The following is a 21,740-nucleotide window of genomic DNA, read 5'->3' as shown; positions in this document are numbered from 1 at the left end:
CGCAAGAAACAACCAATATTTTTCATTGTCTTTATTTACAGTACAAAAAAGGAACTACACTATGAATGCTGTGGGCTTCAAAACAGACAAAAATAAAAACCTTTATAGGGGAGGATTCATGAACTACACACTGCATGGTCTGGGGAACCACAAAAAGAGCAAAGACTGCATTTCCCCTACACTACAAAAGCCAAAATAAAGCAAAAATACAAATTCTGTATACTTTGACAATAAGCAACGATGAACATGATGAATCCAGAGTTCACATTCAGTATATCCTGTAAATTTACATATACAGCCTGGACATACACAGGAGGCTAGTCTTCAGCTATACTTTGTACTCAATGCTGTGATCCAAAAATATAATTAGTGGTTCAAGCCCGTTCAGTAGAGGTCATCAAACATGTCAACACCATTCCAAATTTGTCTATAGCGGGGCGCCACAAACGCCATAAATCTGTATCTCTTCATCTGTTGAGCGGAGTTTCATAAAATTTGGTCCAACTGCTCTACGCACTACCATGAGTAAAAATGTTGCGTTTGGTTGGGGTTGGTGCATGTGGGTGTGGCCTATGAAGCAACGGCATTTTAGCTCATATTGGGCTTAAAATCCATTAGGGCTTGAACCACATAACCGCCGCTAGCGGCTACAATAAACTATTATACTTGAAGGATATTTTCATCTGGCACTAAGCACTTTTTTTTTCTTGTAAGCACTGTCAGATGTGAGAAAATCTATCTTTGATCACAGTCATCCATCACACAGACCTTATGCAAACGACCTGAGAATAGGGAGTCTTCTTTGAGAAATTTGTGGCAGGTTTAAGCAGTTAGTTTTGTGATTACAGAATATACAAAGCAACCTTGTTCCACCATTTGGATTTGTTTATTTAGTCACAATGAAATGAAAAATGACTTTTTCACCTTGTTAGCCATTTTCCCCATGTCATAATATACACCTATTTAACAATAAATGCCAGAAAAAAGAAATTACAAAATGTTATTTTCTTGTATTTTTATATCAAAATCCCATTACTTTTACTTCCTGGAAAACAGTGTATCTTTAATGGATAGTCATGGTGTACCAGTAGGCGTAAATAAAAATTCCAACCAATAATGACACACCGATTTTTGAACAATCTCAGCCCTCCCAAACCGCCTTTCTCTCCCTAACTGATATTCCATTTGTACTTTTGAATGATCCCTCCCCGTGTTTTACGCCCTCAAAATGCCATTTTATTGGGACATTAATTCCCACAACTTTACCAGTTGAGTTAATTGTTCCGTTCACTGTAGTATAAACAGTGATTTGTTGACGTTGATGATGATGTTCTCTACCCTGGGTGTGGTTACTCATCGACTCCCTCGTCATCCTCTTCCTGCTTGGCGTCCACCTCGGTTGTGTCAGAGAACTCGTGCAGGAGGACATACTCACGGCTGCTGAAGCCAAACTTGAGTACGTCTTTCTCTTTGAGCTCATAGTAGCGCTGGGCCTCGATGCGCTGGTTGTTCAGGTAGGTGCCGTTGCCTGAGCCCAGGTCGATGATGTAGGGCTTCACCCTGCGGCCGCTGGTGCCATCTGTACGAGTAAACTCCACCAGTCTGGTGGAATACAGGAAGAAAAGCACAAGTATTTTACCTGTATAGCAACACAACCATCAAAGTGTCATACAACATAGTGGTGGGCCTGTGCCGATATGCAAATTTCATAGTATGATTATCTTGGCCAAAATTATCTCAATATACAATATTATCTCGATAATTATTAATAAGATGAAAATCATTGCGCTCAACCAAGATACGAAGAAATGGGGTGCGATCAACAATCACAGAAGTCCAGTAAATACAAACTAGTTCGCACACCCAAATCCGTCAAGACATTTTTTTTAATCCAGCTTCTTTTAACAAACAATAAACAGCACATGGGAGCAAACAGTACAAATGGTTCAGCTCACGCCTTCATCGGTGTGCAATGTTCAGGGTTGCACACATTACATTACTATTTTTATGCGTTTACCACAGACACTTCCTCTATGACGCTGTTCACTTCCCAACGAGTGGCAGAGGATTAGAGGGCTTCCTCTTTTGGGGAAAATAAAACGTCTACAGTGACAGACAGGGGAGACCTGGGGCTGTGCTGTGTGGTTGAGGTTGTTGTTTAGCCTCCTAACATGTCGCTGGTTACTGCGGTGGTCAAGGTAATACAAATTAGGGCTAGTGTCATAATAGTTCTTGTTTTTTTACAGCAATATATAGTAATACCGGTTTTTGTTCCATCCCTACATAGTGGTCAGATAGGAATTACTAGAGGTTGGGTGGAGTTTGCCTAAGTAAGTATATAGATTACAGTAATCAATCCACCACAAAGGACTGTGTTAAAACATACCATAGAGTAAAAAAGCCTACTTGCAGATTGTTGTTCTTACCTGTACTGGAACACAGCATGTTGCTTGGAGCAGGATGGATGGTCGATGGGGATGTCAGCAATTTTTCTCTGCCGCCCCATCAAATAGGCACTCTGTCTGTGAATGTACATAACTGGAAGAGGTTCATCATTCTTGAAGGGGTACAGCCGCCATCTGCGCTTGGGGATGCGAGCCTCAGGCGGCTCGTTGTACTTGATCACCACCCCTCGGAATGTGTTGGTATCTTCCGTGAGTGCCCCCGACAGTTCGAAGTTGGGCTGTTCTTTCTCAGCAGGAGGCGTATCGCTGCCCTTACCCCCTTCTTGAGGCCGTCCAAACGCTTGCTCTTCCGGGTTTTCCTCGAGGCGCTGGCGGTTTTCTCTGCGTCGCTCGTCCTGCTGCTGTCTCTCTGCTTGCTGTTCTTGGAAGGCTTGGGTGTCTCGTTCGCGGTGTCTCTCTCCGCCGCGGTCTCTCTCCCGCGGTCTGTCTGACTCCCACCTGCTCCGCCTCTCCTCCGGCTGGTCATTTCGCCTCCTCCGCTCGTCACCACCACCCCGATGCTCCTCACGCTCCTGTGGGACAAGTGGTGAAACAGAAGTTAAAGTCACAATGAAACTTCATTTTGAGAGCATCTTCTATATTGAGGCAGGACATAACATGGGGAGGGATCATCCCAAAAGTGTAAACCAATGGGATATCAGTTAAGAAGAGAAAGGCAGTTATATTTGATGGGAGGGGAGGGATTGTTCTAAGGTCTGTGGTAGTTTTATTGGTAGGAAGTTTTATGCATGCCTCCTGGTACACATTGAAGTCAGCACTAAAGATTTTTCATTTTCCAGTAAGTAAAAGGAATTAGATTTTGATATAAAAATATATCAAATCTTTTTTTTTTTGTATTTTATTACAAAAATTGTCAACTATGTGCATGGTCATTAATAGCCTATTATATTCAGTCGGTCGAACAAAGGAGCAGCTTTTCACAATGCTCCTTATACTATTGCAGTGCATCTTGTTCTTCATAATTTATGACAGAATCACCCGCTTTATTTTGACATCGGCACCACGATGGGGACTTCCACTCCTCTTATTTCTGGGAGATCTGCTGTTTCGCCTGAGAGGAGATCTCTCCCTTCTACCCGGTGAGCGATCCCTCGTTCTGGCAGGCGATCTACATGAACAACACAAAAACAGACCGTTAGATAAACTTACACAGGCTGTTTATTACTAACTAATAAATTATTAGCGTTAGTTGCAGCAAGTTACATCAACGTGTGGACTCTATCTGTGTATGTGAAAGCATTATAGTTGACAAAAACAATGTTTTTTGCTAATAGGGACTCACGAGCCAATGCTAACGTTACATGTCTGTCATGCTAACGCTCGCAAACCACAACTACTCGACGTCTGCCTTTGTTAATGAAGTTAACTAGAAACGACGTTATATAACGACTGGCTACCTGCTCGTTCTTCTCCTCGGTGGCGGTGGGCTCGAGCTACCGTTGGATCTCGACCTGGAGCGGCGTGATCTCTGTGGCCTAGCGGGGCTGAGTTTCTCCTGCTTTATCTTAACTTTGGACTCACGCACGGGAGATTCCCCTCTTCTGTGTCGCCTTTCTTTATCCATTCTAAAAGAATGCGACAAAATCAGTTGTGAAGTGACTAAATATACATCCTAGTCAACACAAAAACATACACAATTGACGGAAAACTCAAAAAGCTACGAGAAGAAACTTCGACTATTATCTTCAAATTGACGCACTTCCGCTTCCGGTAGTACGTTGAGAATGCATCTCGGCACAGTCTGTTTTGCACTTGGGTTCCGCTTTAACCCTGCGTACCTACTTTATTTTAACCATTACATTAGAACAAAACAGACGTTGTGTTGATTTTTTTTATTCTAAATTATTTACAGTAGGAACAAGGATTAGCAAAATTATACACTACAACAATAGATTTGCGAACCATTGATTCAACTCGAACAAACTAAGATGGAACGCTGGAATGTTGTGTTGTTGCCATGACAACGCAAACATTGAAGTCAAACTTTTTGTCAACAACACGGACATTTCTGCAACTTTACCCCAAACGAAGAAACTTGTGGTTTTGGTGTATAGCTTTACAATTTTCAGAATAACACAATGATTCCACCAGCTGAGTCTTTGCTGAAATACGACAATCCAGTTTTGGTGAGCAGAACTACAGACAGAAAATCACCAAAGGTGAGTTTGCCTAGTCAACGTTAGCCGAGTTTCATCGGAGCAGGGAAGAAGGACTGAGTGTTACCCTGGAGGAGAAAATAATTAGGCTATCCAATGACAATTAGCCAAATTATTATTCACAACATATTTACAAGCAATATGCAAAGAAACCCACAGTCCAATGTACCCAGGAGCCCATATATAGGTAAAATATGGTCAAATGATTATTTCAAATTTCAGTTAAGCTAAGAAATTGCGTTACATAAGTGTTAATGTTACAGGCACGCTCTTTGAGAATGAGCCCTCAGCAGCCTGCGGTCACTGGTCCTGTTCCTCCACCTCCCAAACCAAAGTCTGCCTCAGCTGACGCCAACAAGCAGCAAAACGAGGAGATCCTCAATGCCATCCTTCCACCTAGGTATAGCTTTTTCTCATCTACTACTGGTAGGCCTACATCACCGTATCCACTGTTTCCTATACTTTTCACACCAACTGAAACTGCACTCACCACTGCATCCATCACAGGTGTTGGGCACCACGCCTAAAAGGCACACAGATACAAGCCTCACTTGAGTGGACTTCAGTTAGGGCCAAGATGGAAACTAACATCAAATGCTGCTACATTTGGTCTATGGCTCTAAGTTTGTGTACTCTACCAGTAACTCTGTAACCTACCATCAATTAAAAATCTAGTTGACTGCAAAATAGTGAAAGCGCCTTTCACTATTGTGACTTTGCTAGTGGACAAAGATTTTGTTTCCTGCCTTGGTTAGGCCTCAATTACATTAAACTACTAAATTCAACCCCTGCTGTTATTTAACTCAGCTTCTGCTCTTGCAGAGAATGGATGGAGGCCAACCAGCTGTGGGTGCAGCAAGTGTCCAGCACGCCGTGCACTCGAGTGGATGTGGTGCACCTGGAGGAGCAGCTGGACTTGAAGCTACAGCAAAGGCAGGCCAGAGAGACAGGCATCTGCCCCGTCCGCAGGGAGCTCTACTCCCAGTGCTTTGGTGAGGAGGAGGGTGACCGGGGCGAGATGGATAGACATGCTATTGATCACTCAGGTCATTGGAATTACGATGATGAATGAGTTTTACACAAGGAATTCAAATCCTTCATCCAGGTCCACATTGCCACACATCCGCCTCCTCCTAATTCATATCCATTGGTGAAAGTACACACTGCTTTATACTCAGGCTATACATTGATACATAAAGGGAATGTGTTATGATCCGTTTTGGCATCTTCATCTGGCTAGACTTTCCTCTGTATCAGGCTTTCATTCTGATGGGTTGCTATGTTCCTGTATTCTACTGACGGCTCATATTCACTCTGTCTACACAAACTCAACGGTCTGCTTGTCCTAATTTTCTAATCTGTGAATTCCTTTAGATGAGCTGATCAGACAGGTGACCATCAACTGTGCAGAGAGGGGTCTGCTGCTGTTGCGGGTGAGAGATGAGATTCGAATGACCATAGCCGCCTACCAGACAATGTATGAGAGCAGCATGGCTTTCGGCATCAGGAAAGCCCTGGAGGCCGGGCACGGCAAGACTGACATGGAGAAAATAGTAAGGTTATTGAGATAGATGCACATGTGAATTATGTCCACATCAATATCGTAAATGCAAGGGCACAAAGATCCAAAAATCTGACATTTTGTAACACTTGCCAGTTTCAGAGGTTATCCAGAAATTTTGCAACTGCCAGTTTTAAATTTGCCATATGCACATGCAAAACAATCAGACACACACCTGAGGAATTAATTTAGGCCAATTAGGTGCATTTCAATTGGGTGTCCAGCAGAGAGCACTATTTCTCTTAATAAAGAGTCACTGTACACCCAGGGTGGCTGCAAACCCCTAGTACTCCTATTACATACAGTAGATCTCCCTCTGTCTGGAATAAACTGTTCCAAATATAAGTGTTTATCGTGCCTAGATTTCTGATATGGAGAATGAGAAGCAGGACTTGAGGAAGCTGGTGAACGAACAGAAAGCTAAATGTGAGGCTATTGAGAAGAGGGAGAATGAGAGGCGACAGGTAGAAGAGAAGAAGCACACAGAGGACATTCAGTTGCTAAAGAGAACCAACCAGCAGCTCAAGGTAAGGTGCTTTATAATTACATACAAGAAAAAGCACAACTAAAGGTTTAAATGGAGAGAGGACTGTCCAAGTTTTCCAAATTTGAATGAGTATCTAATGACCAACCTTTTCTCACACTGTTGTACTAAACACAACTGTAAGCTCACAATCCAATGGTACCGGCTAATGAAACCAGGACATTCCCCGGATCTAGTGCTGGCTGCAGCTGTGTTGCCCCTCTTAAAATTGCTACCAGCTTATTCATCTTTCTTCTTTTCAGGCCCAGCTGGAAGGGATCATTGTCCCAAAGAAGTAACTCCCACGCCTAAGAACTGATTTGCCATATCCCAATACAGCATTATGTAATTAAGTCTGTTGTCTTTTTGTCTTCTTTCTAAACATCAAAAACATGAAACATGCCTGACTATATGGGTGTAATTATCAAATATTTTATTTTTCTTTAACAGCATGACAAGTACAGTTAAAATAATTACATTTCTCTTTAACTTCAAGAGCATTACATCGGTAACTGAAGAATGAAAATGTCATTCATCCCCTTTCACTCTGTAGTGAAAATCCATATGAGTCGAAGTGAAAAGCAAGTTCAGAAGGCAGGATACAAACCACCTCTGTCTCTTCCCTGAGGGCAATCAGGTCAAGATAAGGCATCAAGTGGCCACTTGATAAAGACCATTAACGCTAACTTAGCGTTCCAACTATCAACTCCACATTTTCAATAAAGACAACAAGGCCTTTTCAACCACTGTCCAGATCGGATCATTTAAATAAGGCTTTATTAGAAATGTCCCACTGTGTGTTTTGACTCCAGTCTAGTGCTTTGATCGCTTGGCTTTTTTGCCTTCTGTGGCTGACGCTGGGGCGTTTCGGTTCTTGTTCTTGTTTTTCACATTGTGCGTTTCATAATAGCGTGCACCAACTTTCTTCACCTTTTTAGCACGGTCCACCGCTCTTCTCTGTGGTAGAGATGGAGAAAGAGAAAGAGGTAGAGGGAGAGAGAGAGAAGACAAATTGATGAGATCTTATGCTGAAGAAGACCAGGGCTTTTCACCTTCATTCCTGTTATATTAGCAAGAGGAATAGCCATTCATCTAAAGTGTCTACCCAGATGGATTAGCCCATCTGACGTCAGAGAGAACACTGCATACCTGCTTGGACGTCATTCTGGGCGGCTGGGTGGCCACCTCTTCCTCCTCAGCTTTCCTTTTCTTGTTCCTCTGGATTGCAGCTGAATTCAAACAAAGATTAACAGATTTTAATGATTACATGCCGCAAGTGCTTGACTGAATCCCACTGTCAACCTGACCTAACCATATGAATTTAATCTGCTACAGGTAACCACTGTCAATATGTAGGAAAAGAGCTACCAGTAGGACCAGCTACTGGTATGATTCATCAAGCTTTTGTGGTCTTTTTTGTAAATTGAGGAAGACATTGGGACTTGATGGACCATAACCAAATCTTCCCCGTAAACAAATCTATTTTTGTAAATCATTTCTACATGCAACTCCATACAAAGTCATGACGAAACGTTTTGATCAACTACCTTTCTTTTGTGCTTGTTTAGCTGCTGCCGCTTGTTTAGTCTTGATGTCTGTGAACACTTTGTCAGAAAGTGCCTTGGGAATCCTGTCCAGAGAGAAGCAAAGCGATGCGTTACTCCCTACCCAACTCACATCCAGACAGTTTACCCCTGCTGGAAACTGCTGAAATGACAGTGTAATTAAATTAGGCTGAGTAACTCTAACTTGACATTGTTATTCAGTGCAAGTAAGAAATGCAGAGTGCAGAACACAGTGACGTGCGAAGGTTATGGAAAACAGGCCATTGATCAGACAGTGAAATCAACGACTGCCAATCCCCAGGGGATTAGAGAATGGGTAGCATGGATCACCTCAAAATGCATGGCATCTCATTGCCTGACAGCTTTACTGGATCAAAATGATGGAAGCAGTATACATAACAAAGAGAATAAGTAAGTGAGGTTTGGGAGAGAACAGACAGACCGGATTGCGGAGAAGCGCTTGGATTTGGCCCGGTCCAGGAACTGCTTGTACTTTGCAATCTTCTCATCCAGTTCACGGATCACCTCGCGTGAACTCTTACTGGCATTTGCCTTGCCAGTCTGAGCGATTGCGGTCTCAGAGACATCAGTCCCTCCATCAGCTGGTTCGACATCTGCCTCATCTTCCTCTCCGTCCTCCTCTCCCTCGCTGACCTCATCCTCGCCATCAGAGCCGGAGAAGTCAGAGACGTCGAGGTCAGGCATCTCTACAGGAACCAGGTCTTCCTCGCTGAACTCGGGTGCCACACTGATCTTGCCGAAGTTCTGTCGGACGTTGGCCAGGATCTTCTGGACCTGCTCCTTCTGTCGCTGCTGCTGTTGCTGCTGTGCCTCATTTTCTGCTGAGATGGCATCCTCAGCCTGCTTCTCTGGCTGTTCCTCCTGCACATCCTCAATTACCTCTGAAGGTCCGTCGACTGGCAATCTCTCCTTGCCCTGGAAATACCATGTAACAAAATAGGGTTGACATGGGAAGGTGGGGACTAAATGGCATCTACTGAACAAACACACCTCTGTTCTGGGGTGAGAGCACGTGTTATTTATTGAAATCTACAGCCTCTCACCTCTTGATCCCCCTCAGGTCCAGGGGGTTTCACAAAGAAGGGGATACGTCCTCTCTGCCAATCGTTCAACACCATTTTAGAGACTGTAGGAAGGTCTGGCTCACCCCCCTGCAAAATACCAAGAATACATTGTTCAAGCACAAGATTCAAAACTGCTTTTTTAATAGAAAGCCTTCACAATAAAAGAAAAGGGTTTAAATTTTTAACACATGAGTTATAATCCTGCCCTAAGCGAGTTCAGATCCTATAACTAATCCTGAAACTAACGTGTGCTATGTGGAGATTTGCGTGAGACATAATGATATAAACAAACAGCCACACACGCGGGCCAGCTGTGTTGCTGTTTTCACCTCTTTTCTAAAGCTTGTTGTCAAACTCAGACCGACCAGTAGCTTTTCATTTTTTTTAAACTAGCTTGTCTCCTCCCTCACTGTTTAACAGTGTCGCTCTCCCCCTCCCAGCCCTGAAAAAAAATATTTTAAATGGCAGAATCGATGAAGCGAGCGAGTAAACCTGTTAAACTAGTAAACTTGCTACCTACCTCTTCACTTGTCATTGTGGGACATGTAACCTTCAGCGGGAGAAAGATCTGGCAAAGCGAGACTGGTAACCGGCGACAGCCTACGTTTAGCATAGCTAATAGCCTTTATGCACGGACCTTCACTAGGTTTGTCCTTTGGAGCCTCCGTAGTCCAGCAGCTTTGCTGTGGTTTATTTACAAATGTGTTGCGGTTTTCTGTCGGAAAATCGCTTAGTGATTAGTGATTATCCGTTTTGATTATAAAAGGGATAATTAGGGTCCTGTGTTCCGATTGTCTGACTCATGTTTGCAGCCTTTGTAAAATACCTGATTAACACACACCCTGTGACTGCATAACTGTTTTAAGTATTTAAGTATTAATGCGCTAACTGAAAATCACCACTCATACTGGTACTTAAGTGTCATTTAGCAACCATATTCTCTGCTTGTCAGAAGAACATTTACTGTCATTTTATAAAAGCAATAAGTCACTTGTGGCATGATGCGAAGCAGGTTCAAGTATGGCCTCTCGTGGCTTGATTTGTAGTCCTGCAAGTATATAGGCCATATTCAACCCACTGACCTTCAGGAGTTTCCCAGTGCGGAATGCCAGCTTCTCAAGGAAGTCCTCAGCTGAGCTCCAGGTGGGGATGCGGTAGGTCTTCTGGATGTATTCTGGCTTGGCCCGCTCCAGTACCGCCCCGATGTGCTCCTCTGGGGTCCTGATCTTCTCCACTTGAACCTTAAAAAAAAAAAAAAGATGTGATTTAAAATATGAACCTAACCACGCTCTAACGACTAGGCCACCCTGCTGCATGATAGACATATTAAGCCTTAAGTGTATAAATATTAAGCCTTAAGTGTATAAAATAAAGACTGTAAGAGTACTCAAACACTGAATACACACTGTACTTTATCCTGGAACAAGGACTTACCACTCCTTTCAGGACAATGTCAGATTCGCTGTCTTCTGAAGGGTAAACAACACCGGGGCAGTCAATGAGGAAGATGCGCCTCATTAATGTGATGTACTGCCACACCTAAAAAGTGAGAGATTATCTTATCTGTATGGTCAAATCATTATTTCAATTTCAGCACATAAAACTTGCCATCTTGGCCAAGATATGTAAAGATGAGGCAATGATATGTAAACATAAGGCAAAAATTATGACTGGGGCAGCAAAATGTAAAACAATGTTATCTTTTGGAAGAGCAAAGAAGGAAAATAAACACCCCAGCAAATAGAGGGCCCTTTTGAATCTGGTTCAGACCAGTAATAACAGTCTTTTTTTTCTTCTCTCTACTCATGCTGAAAACCACTACTCACCTCTATGTTTACTCTATCGAGTAGAGGCATTTGACAGGACTTTTTACACAAAAGAAAATACACATCCATTCAAACAAAAAGGAGAAATGAGGGGCAATGCAGCGCTGCAGAGCACGGGCCTTGTTTGGCCGCAGCCAGACAACAATGAAGACCCTCTGGTGAGAATCACCGACAAGGTGGGAGACGAACGTGTGCTGGCCAAGCGCCCATCTGATTCGTTGGATAGGGGTGCAAAAAATCTCCCCTCTCTTGCAGTCCAAGTTCACAGCTTTGGCAAGGATAGACAAGTCAGATATTATCACTTTCTTTCCCCCTGACCCCGCTTTGGACATTGGGGTTTCCAGACCCTTGTTCGATTCCAAACAGGATAAACAGCTCCAGAGAGAGGAAATTAAGGATGAGGATGATTGTTGTTCTTTCTCTTGGGCCTGCCTCCAGTTAGATTTTTAGTCGTGTAGTTAAAAAGATGGAGCTGACTACTTCTGCTATAGCAGCTATCAAAAATTAAGAGTTAAGAAAGAAACACTCATCTTTTCACCTCACATCACCTCCCAACTGAATCGTATCTACGCACTCCATTTGTTCTTAAAAAAACAACCCTTCTATCTCCTTCTCTTATTTTATTGCTTTTCTTAGTACTTCTGCTTCTTTCTGTGGTCAGGGGAATATAATTGTTGGCTCTGATCCATTCACTATTCTACTGCTGAATGCCTAAAGGAAGGTAAAAAGAAACACACCTCTCATTTGGTGTTCACATTCAGCATTCTCTTTTAGAAATCCATTAATTTCAGTACCTACAGTGAGGACATTGTCCCCTGCACTGCTCATCGTAAAGATTTTTCACTGCTCATGTTGCTTCCCCACACATCCTCACAAGCTCAAATTCAACTTCGGTGGTTGAGAGGAGGCTGGTACCATACCTTGGTCTCACCGGCGAGGGGGGCCACGTTGCAGACCTTCTTAGACCTCAATGTGTTAATGACTGAGCTCTTTCCGACGTTGGGGTAGCCAATGAAACCCACGCTGATCTGTTTCTTGTCTGTGTGGAGCTGAGGGAGGCAAAAAATAAAGTCAGAGTGTGCCGTTTCCTGAATAACATGCTCAGTCTGTCTTCAATTCAGCGAAATAACTAGATGGTGCCCTGTCTGTTGCCATTAGCAATAAAATAAGTGAACTTGTCATCTCCCTAGAACTACAATGTACTCTGTTCAAAACACATACCACAGCATGACATCTAAAAATAAAAAGGACTTTTATGTCAACAAGAAAAAAAATGGCTACTGGAGGCAAATAACAAATAGAAGATCAAAACCCTGTCAAAACAAATATCTTTTATCCATCCTGTTTGTCCCAAAAGGTAAACTTTGAAGGCTGTTTTGGAACAGGTTTATTCACCTTGTTATCTCCCTGACATGTTTGTGAATAGGGGCCAACATAATAGTACATTTACAAGGAAAGAAACACGAAACCGTTTCTATGTCGACCTCAAAATAGCCTCTTTAAAACACAATAGTTATTAAAATTTATAGCCTGAGCATAATAAGGGCATTCCTTTTGAATGTCAAAAGCCCTTTCAATTTTTTTGATCTATCAGATCTTTTAAACCTTATACACACACACTCGCACATAACATGCTCCGTTCCAAACCACAGCACCACTACCTCACCTTGTATGTTATGGTCGGTGTTGGGGTCGTTACTGGAATAAAGTAATAAATTACACTACTCGTTATATTACTCATGTTACACCCTAAAATGACTGTGCTAGGCTTAATTGCGTTCATTGGGACAATAAATATTGTAGACCGCAGCAGTAGTCGAACTAAGTGGTTCTCAACCTGGGGGTTGGGACCACCCAGGGGGTCGCGAGATAATTTTGTGTGTGTGTGTGTGTGTGTGTGGGGGGGGGGGGGTCGCAAGATGACTTATGGGATAGGAAAAAAGCATCTCATCGTGTTTTCTTCAAATTTTTCTCTAATTTTTGCTTTTTCTCCTTGTGAAATAGTGAATCGTTTTCAACCTCTAGGCCTCCTCTGATAATGAAATGATCTGAAAAGGGAAAGGGAAAATCATTCTTTGGTTGAACTCTGCACGCTTAAGATAAGATAAGACAGCACTTTATTAATCCCCTTGGGGGTCGCGAGTAGACATGGCTTTGTTTTAAGGGGTCACGAGCCATAAAGGTTGAGAACTCCTGCTCTAAATAATGACAGACACAGAGATAGAGCCTACAGCATTGCATTCTGACTTTCCGAGTCGTATATACCACTTTGTTGGCTTATACTTGTGCGCTGTACTGTAATTCTAATACTTCTGACATGACTTGAAGGCATGAAAGGACAAGGGGAATCTTTCGATAGAGACTAGGCCAGTAAAGAGGATAAAAAAGCTTAAGAATGTAACGCAAGTAACGACCTATCTGTTAGATCAGTAACTATAATGTGATTCCTGCAATTGGAACAGTAATGTCTTACTTTACTCTGTTACAGGAGGTAGAAGTAATGTGATTACAGTAACACATTACTTTATAATGCATTACTCCCCCAACACTGGTTATTGCCTGTGAAATGTCCACTTCACTTGCAATTCAATCAATTTTATTGGAACAATGTGCTGTTGCAATTAAATTGATTTTATTAGGAACAATGTGTTCCTAATGAGGAGGCGTCGATCCTAATAAAATCAATTTAATGGCAACAACACGTTATTCCAATAAAATCAAAAGTGGACAGTTTTTGGAACATGCAGGTGTGCAAAAGTTTTATTGATGGTTTATGAAATAAAATGTACACTAGTCCTGCTCTGCATGTTTGTCTGTACATAAAAGGAAAAAAGCAAAATATAGTTTGGACATATGCACATCTTAAATTATTCAAGATGTAATTTAAAGACATCTTCCAGTATTAACAGATATTACAGTAGAGGCCTTATTTCATAAACCAAAAAGACAAAAATAGCTCTGCGGCAGATGTGAGAACTCCACACAGCAACACAGAACATGCAAAGCAAAAACTGTGCTACCCGGTTCAGGAAATGCATTTTGGTTTATGGCCCGTGACAAATCAAAGGTATTTTGAATTCATGGTCCACTGCTTACCTTGCCAAACTGCCTGAGCAGCTGGATGAGGGAGCCCTTTCCAAAGGAATTGGTGAGGCTGGCGTGGAAAGCCAGGGTGGGGTACTCTTGGGAAAGAACAGCTACCCAGCGTTTCTGGTTCAAAATTGAACGGAGAGAGAGACAGTCACATTCCTTGGGCCATACAATGAAGTTGTTGAGTGACACAATCCGCCCCAGTCGAACGGGAATCGAAGAAGAACGCCTCGTTCTAAATCTCTTACCGTGACCCAGGTGGGGATGAGGTCGCACTTGTTAAGAACAAAGATCAGATGTTTCCAGGGTTTCTCCTTCTTCATGTAGGTCTCTATGCTCTGGGAGCGAGTTCCCATGGGGTCACGGGCATCCAGCACTTGGATGATGACGTCCGACGAGTCAATCACCTACGGGAATAAATGAGGACACAGAAGACATAGAAGTAGAATGAATCCTTTATCAGTAAGGTAACTTTAATTAGGCTTAGGGAGGAGGATGGATGCAATACCTTGTAAAGCTCTCCCCAGATCCTCTTGGACTGACCCTTCTTGAAGATTTCCTCACGTACTTCATCCCTGTTGCAAAAGTTGCAGATAGCAATATATTCCCATATTTGTGTCTGAAAATTGAACAGTTAGTTAAAGTGAGTATAGGCATCTGTCGCGGTCCTCACCTGACTCCTGTGTCCTCGATCACCAGGTCTCGGTCCTTGTCTACGCTGTAGCTCAGGGCCGAGGCCTCGGCCTGCTCTGCCAGATCCTTCACATCCCCCACCATGAGGTTGGGCCTCTTCCTCTGAGCCTTGGGCCCAAACGTGGTCTCAAAGCCCTCTGTGTCTAGAATGTGCACCTTGGAGTTCTGCAGTGGTGGAAGATAAGAGGAGCAAAAAGTTTAAAGATCAGACTAATATCACAGCCCTGGCTCGTTTCTCCATCTAAGCCACGACAGCAGCAGTTGAAACGTTTTATTCTGCTCTCAAGACAAAGAGCAGTCTTTTTCCACAGAAGTAGCCACTGTTCTCCGCTCTCTTCCACATCAACAGCATGACGGAGACATGAAGGAAATCTCTTGTAATTGATGTTCTTGAGTAAATGTCTCTCAAGTCGGAGCTCAACAATTATGGCCATCTCAGCGGTGGCTTGGGGTATTTAAACCCCATGAATGTTCTCAACATGAATTGTCTGCAAGTCTTACTGAGCTGTCTGACAGAGAAAGCCGCAAACCAAGCAGGAGGCCAGAGATTTACAGTTATTCGGCATTATGTTATCCAGAGTGGGGTTAGTAAAAGATGGAATAATACTAAATTTGAAGGTATTGGGGAAGAACAAAAATATAGTAAAATATTTAGGATTAGATTAATTTGGAACACAAAAAAGTTTTTAACACCACTACAACGTATGAGGTGAGCAAGGATTTATGTGGGAATTTGTGTGCATCCAGACATGTTTGTCTGACACTTGCCTTTAATAAATTGTATACATGTAATGTTATATATTCTTATCTTTCCAATGTCTTCAATGTTTTGACCAAAAATGTTTAGATTCAGCTGGACAAAATCCAACACTTCCAAACACTTTTTGAAAGGCTTTCTTAATTTTATGTCATTCTATCTATGTGACTTGGTTCCAAATTGGTTTTGAATTAATTAATTTTGAAAGAATAACATGTCATACAGCTTCTGGAGTATAGATGCATTAAGACAAAACATATTATTACAGGTATTTGCAGTGGATGAGAACTTAAATGTAAAAAGCTAAATCCGGAAATGGGGGGGGGGGGGGACAAAAATAAAATAAGTTTCATAGGGCCCTACTTTAATTGGGATCGAAGGTTTATATCACAGCTAAGCTGCCTTTAAATTCTAAAACCCAACCTCTGATAAAGGCTTATAAGCACAAGGCTTATTTCAGACTAAACAAACCATGAAATAATCGTAAATATCCAAATATCCTATGTGTAACTAACCATATAACTTTAAAGTTGATTGAGTTGTTTTTTTCTTTAAAATGTGTGTTTCATATGCTTTAATACATATGAAAAAAAACAAAACAACACAAAAAGCAGTCTAAGTTGTTGCTCACTGAGGTAACAAAAAAAAATAAAATTGATTTCTTGGGCCAGAAGGGTTACACTTGGATTACAATATTGAGAAGAAACACACTACAGCAATGTTGTGTTGAAACAGATGGGCCAATATGAGGAAAAGCTTTGGTTGGTGTTAAAACCAATTTCAGATGCAGTCAAACTGATGCTGTCCTTCCAGGGGTTCCACCGGTACAGAGTCACAGAACAAACACTTACAGTAAACAGAACACCCAAATATGCAAAGAATCAGCCAATAAAACAGCCTTGCCCGAGCCAGTACTGATTAGGCCTTCCAATTATCTTAAAACACAAGATGCAGCCATACCTCTATTGCAACACTGCCATGGGGGGAAAAAAAAACAGTTTACAGATTTTGTCAGAAACAATGATGTTTAAGACTTCAGGTTGCCTTGACTATCGGCCAAGATGTTCTGCAGGACTCCCTGGTTCTTTGAAACCATGCTTCCCTTCCCCAACCACCAACTCTGGTTTGATTCCTCTTCCTCTCTTGGAACAAGATCATTCCACTGTTTGACATAAGCTCAATCAATGGGTCCCAGTCAGAGGTCCGGATTCAAGAGCATTATTTTTTAATGACTCAATAAGCGCTGTATCAAAATTATCCAAGCCTGTGACTTGACGATGACCCAGTTAGTAGAAGAGGAGGCCTTCACTGAGTAAAAAAAAAATGTCATGCTCTAAATGCACATGAATGCTAGACTGACCTGTCCTCACCTCTGAACACATACAGCTGAAAGTATTCATCATGTCAAGGGAAATAACACAATTGGAAATACTAGCTCAATGAAAAGATAATGTAAACAATACATCACAACAGGTACCATTTTGTCATTGAATAGTTATACATGAAGGTGAGGGAATAAAAGGAAGAGGCCAATTCATCTCAAGCCGCTTTAAGCTCTTTGAAATGTCTCGCATGCACATGGAACCATTTAGAAAAAAAAACAGAAGAAGACTGAAAGTGAGCCAATATGCTGAGAGAGAACAAGAACTGGACGTTATTTGGAATGCTTTTGGTTATGGGGTGGAAAAGTCCAAAGCTGGCAGAGCGCAACTCTCCCGTGCCAAACATCGTACCAGTACACTCGGGGTCACAGTGGGGCAGAACGAGACGTGAATGAAGGTTGAAGTGAGTTCTCTCTTTAGGCTGAAACTTTCTGCTGTTTCATGTGGATCTCACCTCATAAAAACCCGAGAAACAAGCTACTGGGGAAAACAGTGCCACGATTCTGATCTACATCACCAGGCAAAAGAGAACTGTTTTTGTATGAACATTCATAATAACATCTATAAAAAGGTATTGACCCCCCCCCCTCTCGTCCAGAGAGCCACACAGAGCCATAAGGAGCATCTGACAGACAACAGCAGGTGATAGGACAGAGAAATCAGTCTCAGGAGGTCAGCAGGCTTATTAATCAGGAGGTTTATACTGTCTTTGTTACTCACATGGGCTTTGACTCGATCGTGCAAGAGGGACATGGGGAGTTTGCTCTGTCTCATCACCACACGGTACGGATCTTTCTTTACAGCACCCATCTCCTCCTGGAACTTCTGGAGAGACGACTGCTTGATCACCCGGGTATTTGCTGAGGACAGAGGAGACGTAGAAGCAAAGTGAAAGTCACATTTATGGCCCCATGTCAGATCCCTTATAATTTCAGCCAAAGTCAGCCATAGTTCCAGCTTCTGCTCTTCCCCTCTGGTAAGCTCGATGGCCAATTTCAGTGTTAAATACCCCCAAGCTTTTGAGTGTTGTAGTCTACTGTGGCTGCAGCCCCAATATGTGTTATTCTCTCTGCTTGGGAGAGACATTAAGTCAAACAAGGCAACAAACAGTGTTATGTTGCTCACCGCCAAACATGCACACGTTGAAAAATATGACTCAAGACCTCTTTCATTAGGGTCCAATTTCAACTTTGGCACTAGGGCTGCAGCTATCGATTATTTTAGTAATCGAGTATTCTACCGATTATTCCATCGATTAATCGAGTAATCGGATAAGAAATACTTTTGCTTTATTAAAGAGCAATAGTAAATATACAAAAGAGAAAAGCTGTCCGCACAAAGCTGTCCATACGACACTGTGATTTACTGAAAACGAGGTGAAATAATAATTATTATTGATATTTATTACTAGGCCTAAATATCATACAAGTTCATAAGACTGGCTAATGTACATTTATTTACTATGTTGAAGGGTTGCCCTACACCTGCTGACCCTACTCACTGCAATCAAACTAAACTGAATATACCTGCTGTATTGGACTGGTGCATTTTAGGCTCCAATTGCTACTTACACCACCTGATATTTTGCTTTCTGGGGTATTTTATGCATCACTGTGAGGGGAGTAGGTGTGTGTGTGTGTGTGTGTGTGTGTGTGTGTGTGTGTGTATGTGTGTGACTATCATAATAATAACATGAATGAAGCTCAGGCTTTCACAAATTGACTGCAGCATTTTATTTTCTGTGGTTATTTTCTTGAGCAAAACTTAGCTAACTTAGGGACATCATAACTAGCCACCATATTGATTTACGTTCTTAACTAGCCATTACATATAGCCATAATTAACGTGCATTCTTTACTAGCCTTCATCTCATCGCGTTTTAATATTAAGTGCTGACTCCGCCCACCCGGGCCAGTTTCGGCGTACGCCGGTAGCAATTACAAGTGGACCCTATCCTACAGTCCCTGCTCTCAGCGGAGGGAGGGAGCTACGCTGTGTGTGGGAAGCGCTGTGACCGTCAGACCTCTCTGGATTAGACAAGCAAGTAGAGAAAACCAGCATCAGCCGAACCAATTTATTGCCAAATGCTTTGGGATTCAACACATTAACATTGCTTCCCATGGTCAGAAAAAGTCGGCAGATTTGTCGCTAGTCGCGTTTGAGAAATAAAGTCGCCAGGGGGGTCTGAAAAGTCGCTAAGTCTAGCGACAAAGTCGCCAAGTTGGCAACACTGGATCCGAAACTTTGGACACTTTCTGTCGTTTTCTCTGGCCTGTCTCTTCTCTTCGCCCCTCGCTATTTTCTCTCTCTTTCTCCAGCGCGTTGTGCAACAGTAATAATCATCCGTGCGAAACACTGAGTGTGTATATAGTTATATGTATTAAACGAAGCTTCGATGCAAAGAATTTGCATAGATGATTTTTAGTAATCGAGTTACTCGAGTTTCTCGAGGAATCGTTTCAGCCCTATTTGGCACACATATGATCCACGAACAAGCACGAATTTCAATAAAACATCAACTCTTAAAATTGATATGCAGATTAATTGGTAGTTGTTCATGTTCTTGGAATGATGTAAGTTTGTTAATGAACATGGCAACATTAAACTGACACATTTATGCCTGCAGTCTGATGTGTCATTCTCTCCCATACACACGGAGAGAGAGAGAGAGAGAGAGAGAGAGAGATATTCTAGTATATCTTTAATTGTACGTACATTTTTTGTTCTTATTTCACACTTGCTTTGGCAATGTAAACGTATGTTTCCCATGCCAATAAAGCCCCTTTGAATTGAACTGAATTGAGAGAGAGAGAGAGAGAGAGAGAGAGAGAGAGAGACAGAGAGAGAGACAGAGAGAGACAGAGCAAAACATATTGAAGGCTACCACAGCAGACAGTGCTGTAACGTAAACAGTAAGCGTACTCACCAAACCATTTGATGTTAGGTTCAACTCTGGCTACAGTCCCTGGAGCCACTGTGGACTGGTACTGTAAAGGTTTGATGACTTTTCCTCTGTTATTACTGTTAATGGTAGAACAGTGTAAGTACAAACATAGCATTGTTATCAGGGAAAAACCTCATTAGTTCAAATCTGCGAAGTTTTTACTGAGCCTAATATGTCCTTTATTAATATTACTAAAAACATTTACTATTATATTTTACTGTCACCTACACTGAATTCAATCATGCTGCATCATGTATGGAAAACAGTCAACATGCAATAAACATAGTGGCACACCAGGACACATCATCACTCAGCCTACCATCTCTGCTTCTGTCTGTACATATTCAGACGCTTGATAGTGGCTCGGTCCCTCATGTTGCTCCCACCAGCGCCCTTGGCTCGATCTGTAAAAGTTCAATATGTATGTACACTTAAAAAGTGTATTGACTTGCAACTAATGTACACATCAGATATCATAAAACACTTTTTACATTCTAAAGAAAATGAAAGGCACGTGTAGACAAGACTAGTAGGGCAAGTCTACGATCATACAGACTCAATTGACAGTGTATTATGAAGGGCCCCACTTAAAAAAATAGCTAACTAACTCCTGATTTGACAAATGACAAGCCCGAACACTTTAGAAACCGGCACTTCCCTCAAGGTTTACCATGCAGTGCCATTTAAAGGCCTACTGCCATATGTTTTAAGGAAACTTAAGTTTCAATCAGGTTATCCGTAACTTATATTTGGTTTTGACACTTTGTGTGTGTGGTGATACTGTACATGTAACTATGTTATAAACGAAATTGCACCGAAATGACTTTCTCAGAGCATATCTTCACCCAGCTAGCAACAATTAGCATTAGCTGTAAACAAACGGTGTGGCTAATGGAGTTTCTCTCACCAGGGTTGCTGCTGGACGACGAGGGATTTATCGTGCCTTTCCCCTTGAACTGTGGCTTCACCATGTTGGCTGTTTAGTTGGTAAAGCCCTCAAAAAAGAAGAAATACACAGAAACCACACGCTGGTGTCCGAGAGCTAAAGTTATGCTGTTATCGTCCTCAGCTCACAGTTGCAGCCCGTACACGTGTTGTGAGCTGTGCAACCAGGAAGAACGTCATCAAAGGAGCGACAGGGACAAGAACCAATCAGAGAGCTCGTGCTGGTGACGGCCACAGTGCAGGAGCTGTCAAACACATTATTAACAAAGCGTACATGTTTATAATTAACTTTAACATAGATATATATATATATATATAAGAAAAATAAATCGTACAAATATTTAGGTAACAGCCCTACAGATAAAAGGAAGAAGATAGAACAACAATAAAAGGAAAGCATATCAAAGATCAAGATTGAAGAGAAAATAGGAATTCACCCAGGTAAAAACAGACTAAAAAAGGTTAACCAAAGTCCTTGTTTTGGGGTAGAGATTAGATGGGCTCTAGTACCAACATGTTTTAGCAGCATGCCATTTATATAATCAGGGGCAAAATGGCTGATTTAAAACTTAGCGAAGTAAGCAAATTAATTTTTATTAAATTAAAATTAAAATCTATCCTGGTAGTCAGAGCAGGAACGTTAAAACAGGAGTGATGTGAGCTCTCTTTTTGGCTCCAGTTAAAACTGTTGCAGCAGCATTTTGTACAAGTTGTAGTTGCCTTGTTCACACCTGGGAGCTGCCCAGTA

General features: G+C 42.0%; 3 protein-coding genes across 3 annotated transcripts; 1 reads left to right on the top strand and 2 right to left on the bottom strand.

Annotated features, from left to right (window-relative positions):
• Nucleotides 1-16: 16 nt before the first annotated feature.
• On the bottom strand, nucleotides 17-4,156 carry snip1 (Smad nuclear interacting protein). The gene is made up of 4 exons (XM_071904572.2): nucleotides 3,863-4,156; nucleotides 3,444-3,573; nucleotides 2,427-2,977; nucleotides 17-1,602 (listed from the first exon to the last, which is right to left on the bottom strand). The coding sequence occupies exons 1-4, from the start codon at nucleotides 4,027-4,029 to the stop codon at nucleotides 1,350-1,352; spliced, it is 1,101 nt and encodes a 366-aa protein (XP_071760673.1). The 5' UTR covers nucleotides 4,030-4,156; the 3' UTR covers nucleotides 17-1,349.
• A 335-nt stretch (nucleotides 4,157-4,491) lies between these two features.
• On the top strand, nucleotides 4,492-7,092 carry dnali1 (dynein, axonemal, light intermediate chain 1). The gene is made up of 6 exons (XM_071904549.1): nucleotides 4,492-4,624; nucleotides 4,885-5,021; nucleotides 5,444-5,613; nucleotides 5,996-6,174; nucleotides 6,545-6,709; nucleotides 6,969-7,092. Exons 1-6 carry the CDS (start codon nucleotides 4,544-4,546, stop codon nucleotides 7,002-7,004), a joined length of 768 nt encoding a protein of 255 aa, XP_071760650.1. The 5' UTR covers nucleotides 4,492-4,543; the 3' UTR covers nucleotides 7,005-7,092.
• A 19-nt stretch (nucleotides 7,093-7,111) lies between these two features.
• gnl2 (G protein nucleolar 2) lies at nucleotides 7,112-21,145 on the bottom strand. Its single transcript, XM_071904548.2, has 16 exons — nucleotides 20,955-21,145; nucleotides 20,367-20,451; nucleotides 20,030-20,124; nucleotides 17,824-17,963; nucleotides 14,945-15,129; nucleotides 14,780-14,846; nucleotides 14,520-14,678; nucleotides 14,278-14,391; nucleotides 12,102-12,230; nucleotides 10,790-10,894; nucleotides 10,438-10,596; nucleotides 9,335-9,442; nucleotides 8,713-9,206; nucleotides 8,253-8,335; nucleotides 7,855-7,934; nucleotides 7,112-7,662 (listed from the first exon to the last, which is right to left on the bottom strand). The coding sequence occupies exons 1-16, from the start codon at nucleotides 21,016-21,018 to the stop codon at nucleotides 7,519-7,521; spliced, it is 2,211 nt and encodes a 736-aa protein (XP_071760649.2). The 5' UTR covers nucleotides 21,019-21,145; the 3' UTR covers nucleotides 7,112-7,518.
• Between the last annotated feature and the right edge of the window lie 595 nt (nucleotides 21,146-21,740).

This window comes from Centroberyx gerrardi, chromosome 12 (genome assembly GCF_048128805.1).
Source record: "Centroberyx gerrardi isolate f3 chromosome 12, fCenGer3.hap1.cur.20231027, whole genome shotgun sequence".
In the NCBI taxonomy this organism is placed as follows: Eukaryota; Metazoa; Chordata; class Actinopteri; order Beryciformes; family Berycidae; genus Centroberyx; species Centroberyx gerrardi.
Note: the sequence above shows the minus strand (reverse complement) of the source record. Positions and strands in the feature narration are given on the sequence as shown.

Coding starts and splice junctions, on each gene's coding strand:
- snip1 (XM_071904572.2), bottom strand. CDS start 4,029: ATGGATAAAGAAAGGCGACACAGAAGAGGGGAATCTCCCGTGCGTGAG. Junction 2,978..3,443: donor CCGATGTCAAAATAAAGCGG/GTGATTCTGTCA, acceptor CTTGTCCCACAG/GAGCGTGAGGAGCATCGGGG. Junction 1,603..2,426: donor CATGCTGTGTTCCAGTACAG/GTAAGAACAACA, acceptor GTATTCCACCAG/ACTGGTGGAGTTTACTCGTA.
- dnali1 (XM_071904549.1), top strand. CDS start 4,544: ATGATTCCACCAGCTGAGTCTTTGCTGAAATACGACAATCCAGTTTTG. Junction 5,022..5,443: donor AATGCCATCCTTCCACCTAG/GTATAGCTTTTT, acceptor CTGCTCTTGCAG/AGAATGGATGGAGGCCAACC. Junction 6,710..6,968: donor GAACCAACCAGCAGCTCAAG/GTAAGGTGCTTT, acceptor TCTTCTTTTCAG/GCCCAGCTGGAAGGGATCAT.
- gnl2 (XM_071904548.2), bottom strand. CDS start 21,018: ATGGTGAAGCCACAGTTCAAGGGGAAAGGCACGATAAATCCCTCGTCG. Junction 10,895..12,101: donor CCCTCGCCGGTGAGACCAAG/GTATGGTACCAG, acceptor CTCACTTTTTAG/GTGTGGCAGTACATCACATT. Junction 8,336..8,712: donor AAGCGCTTCTCCGCAATCCG/GTCTGTCTGTTC, acceptor CTCTCTGGACAG/GATTCCCAAGGCACTTTCTG.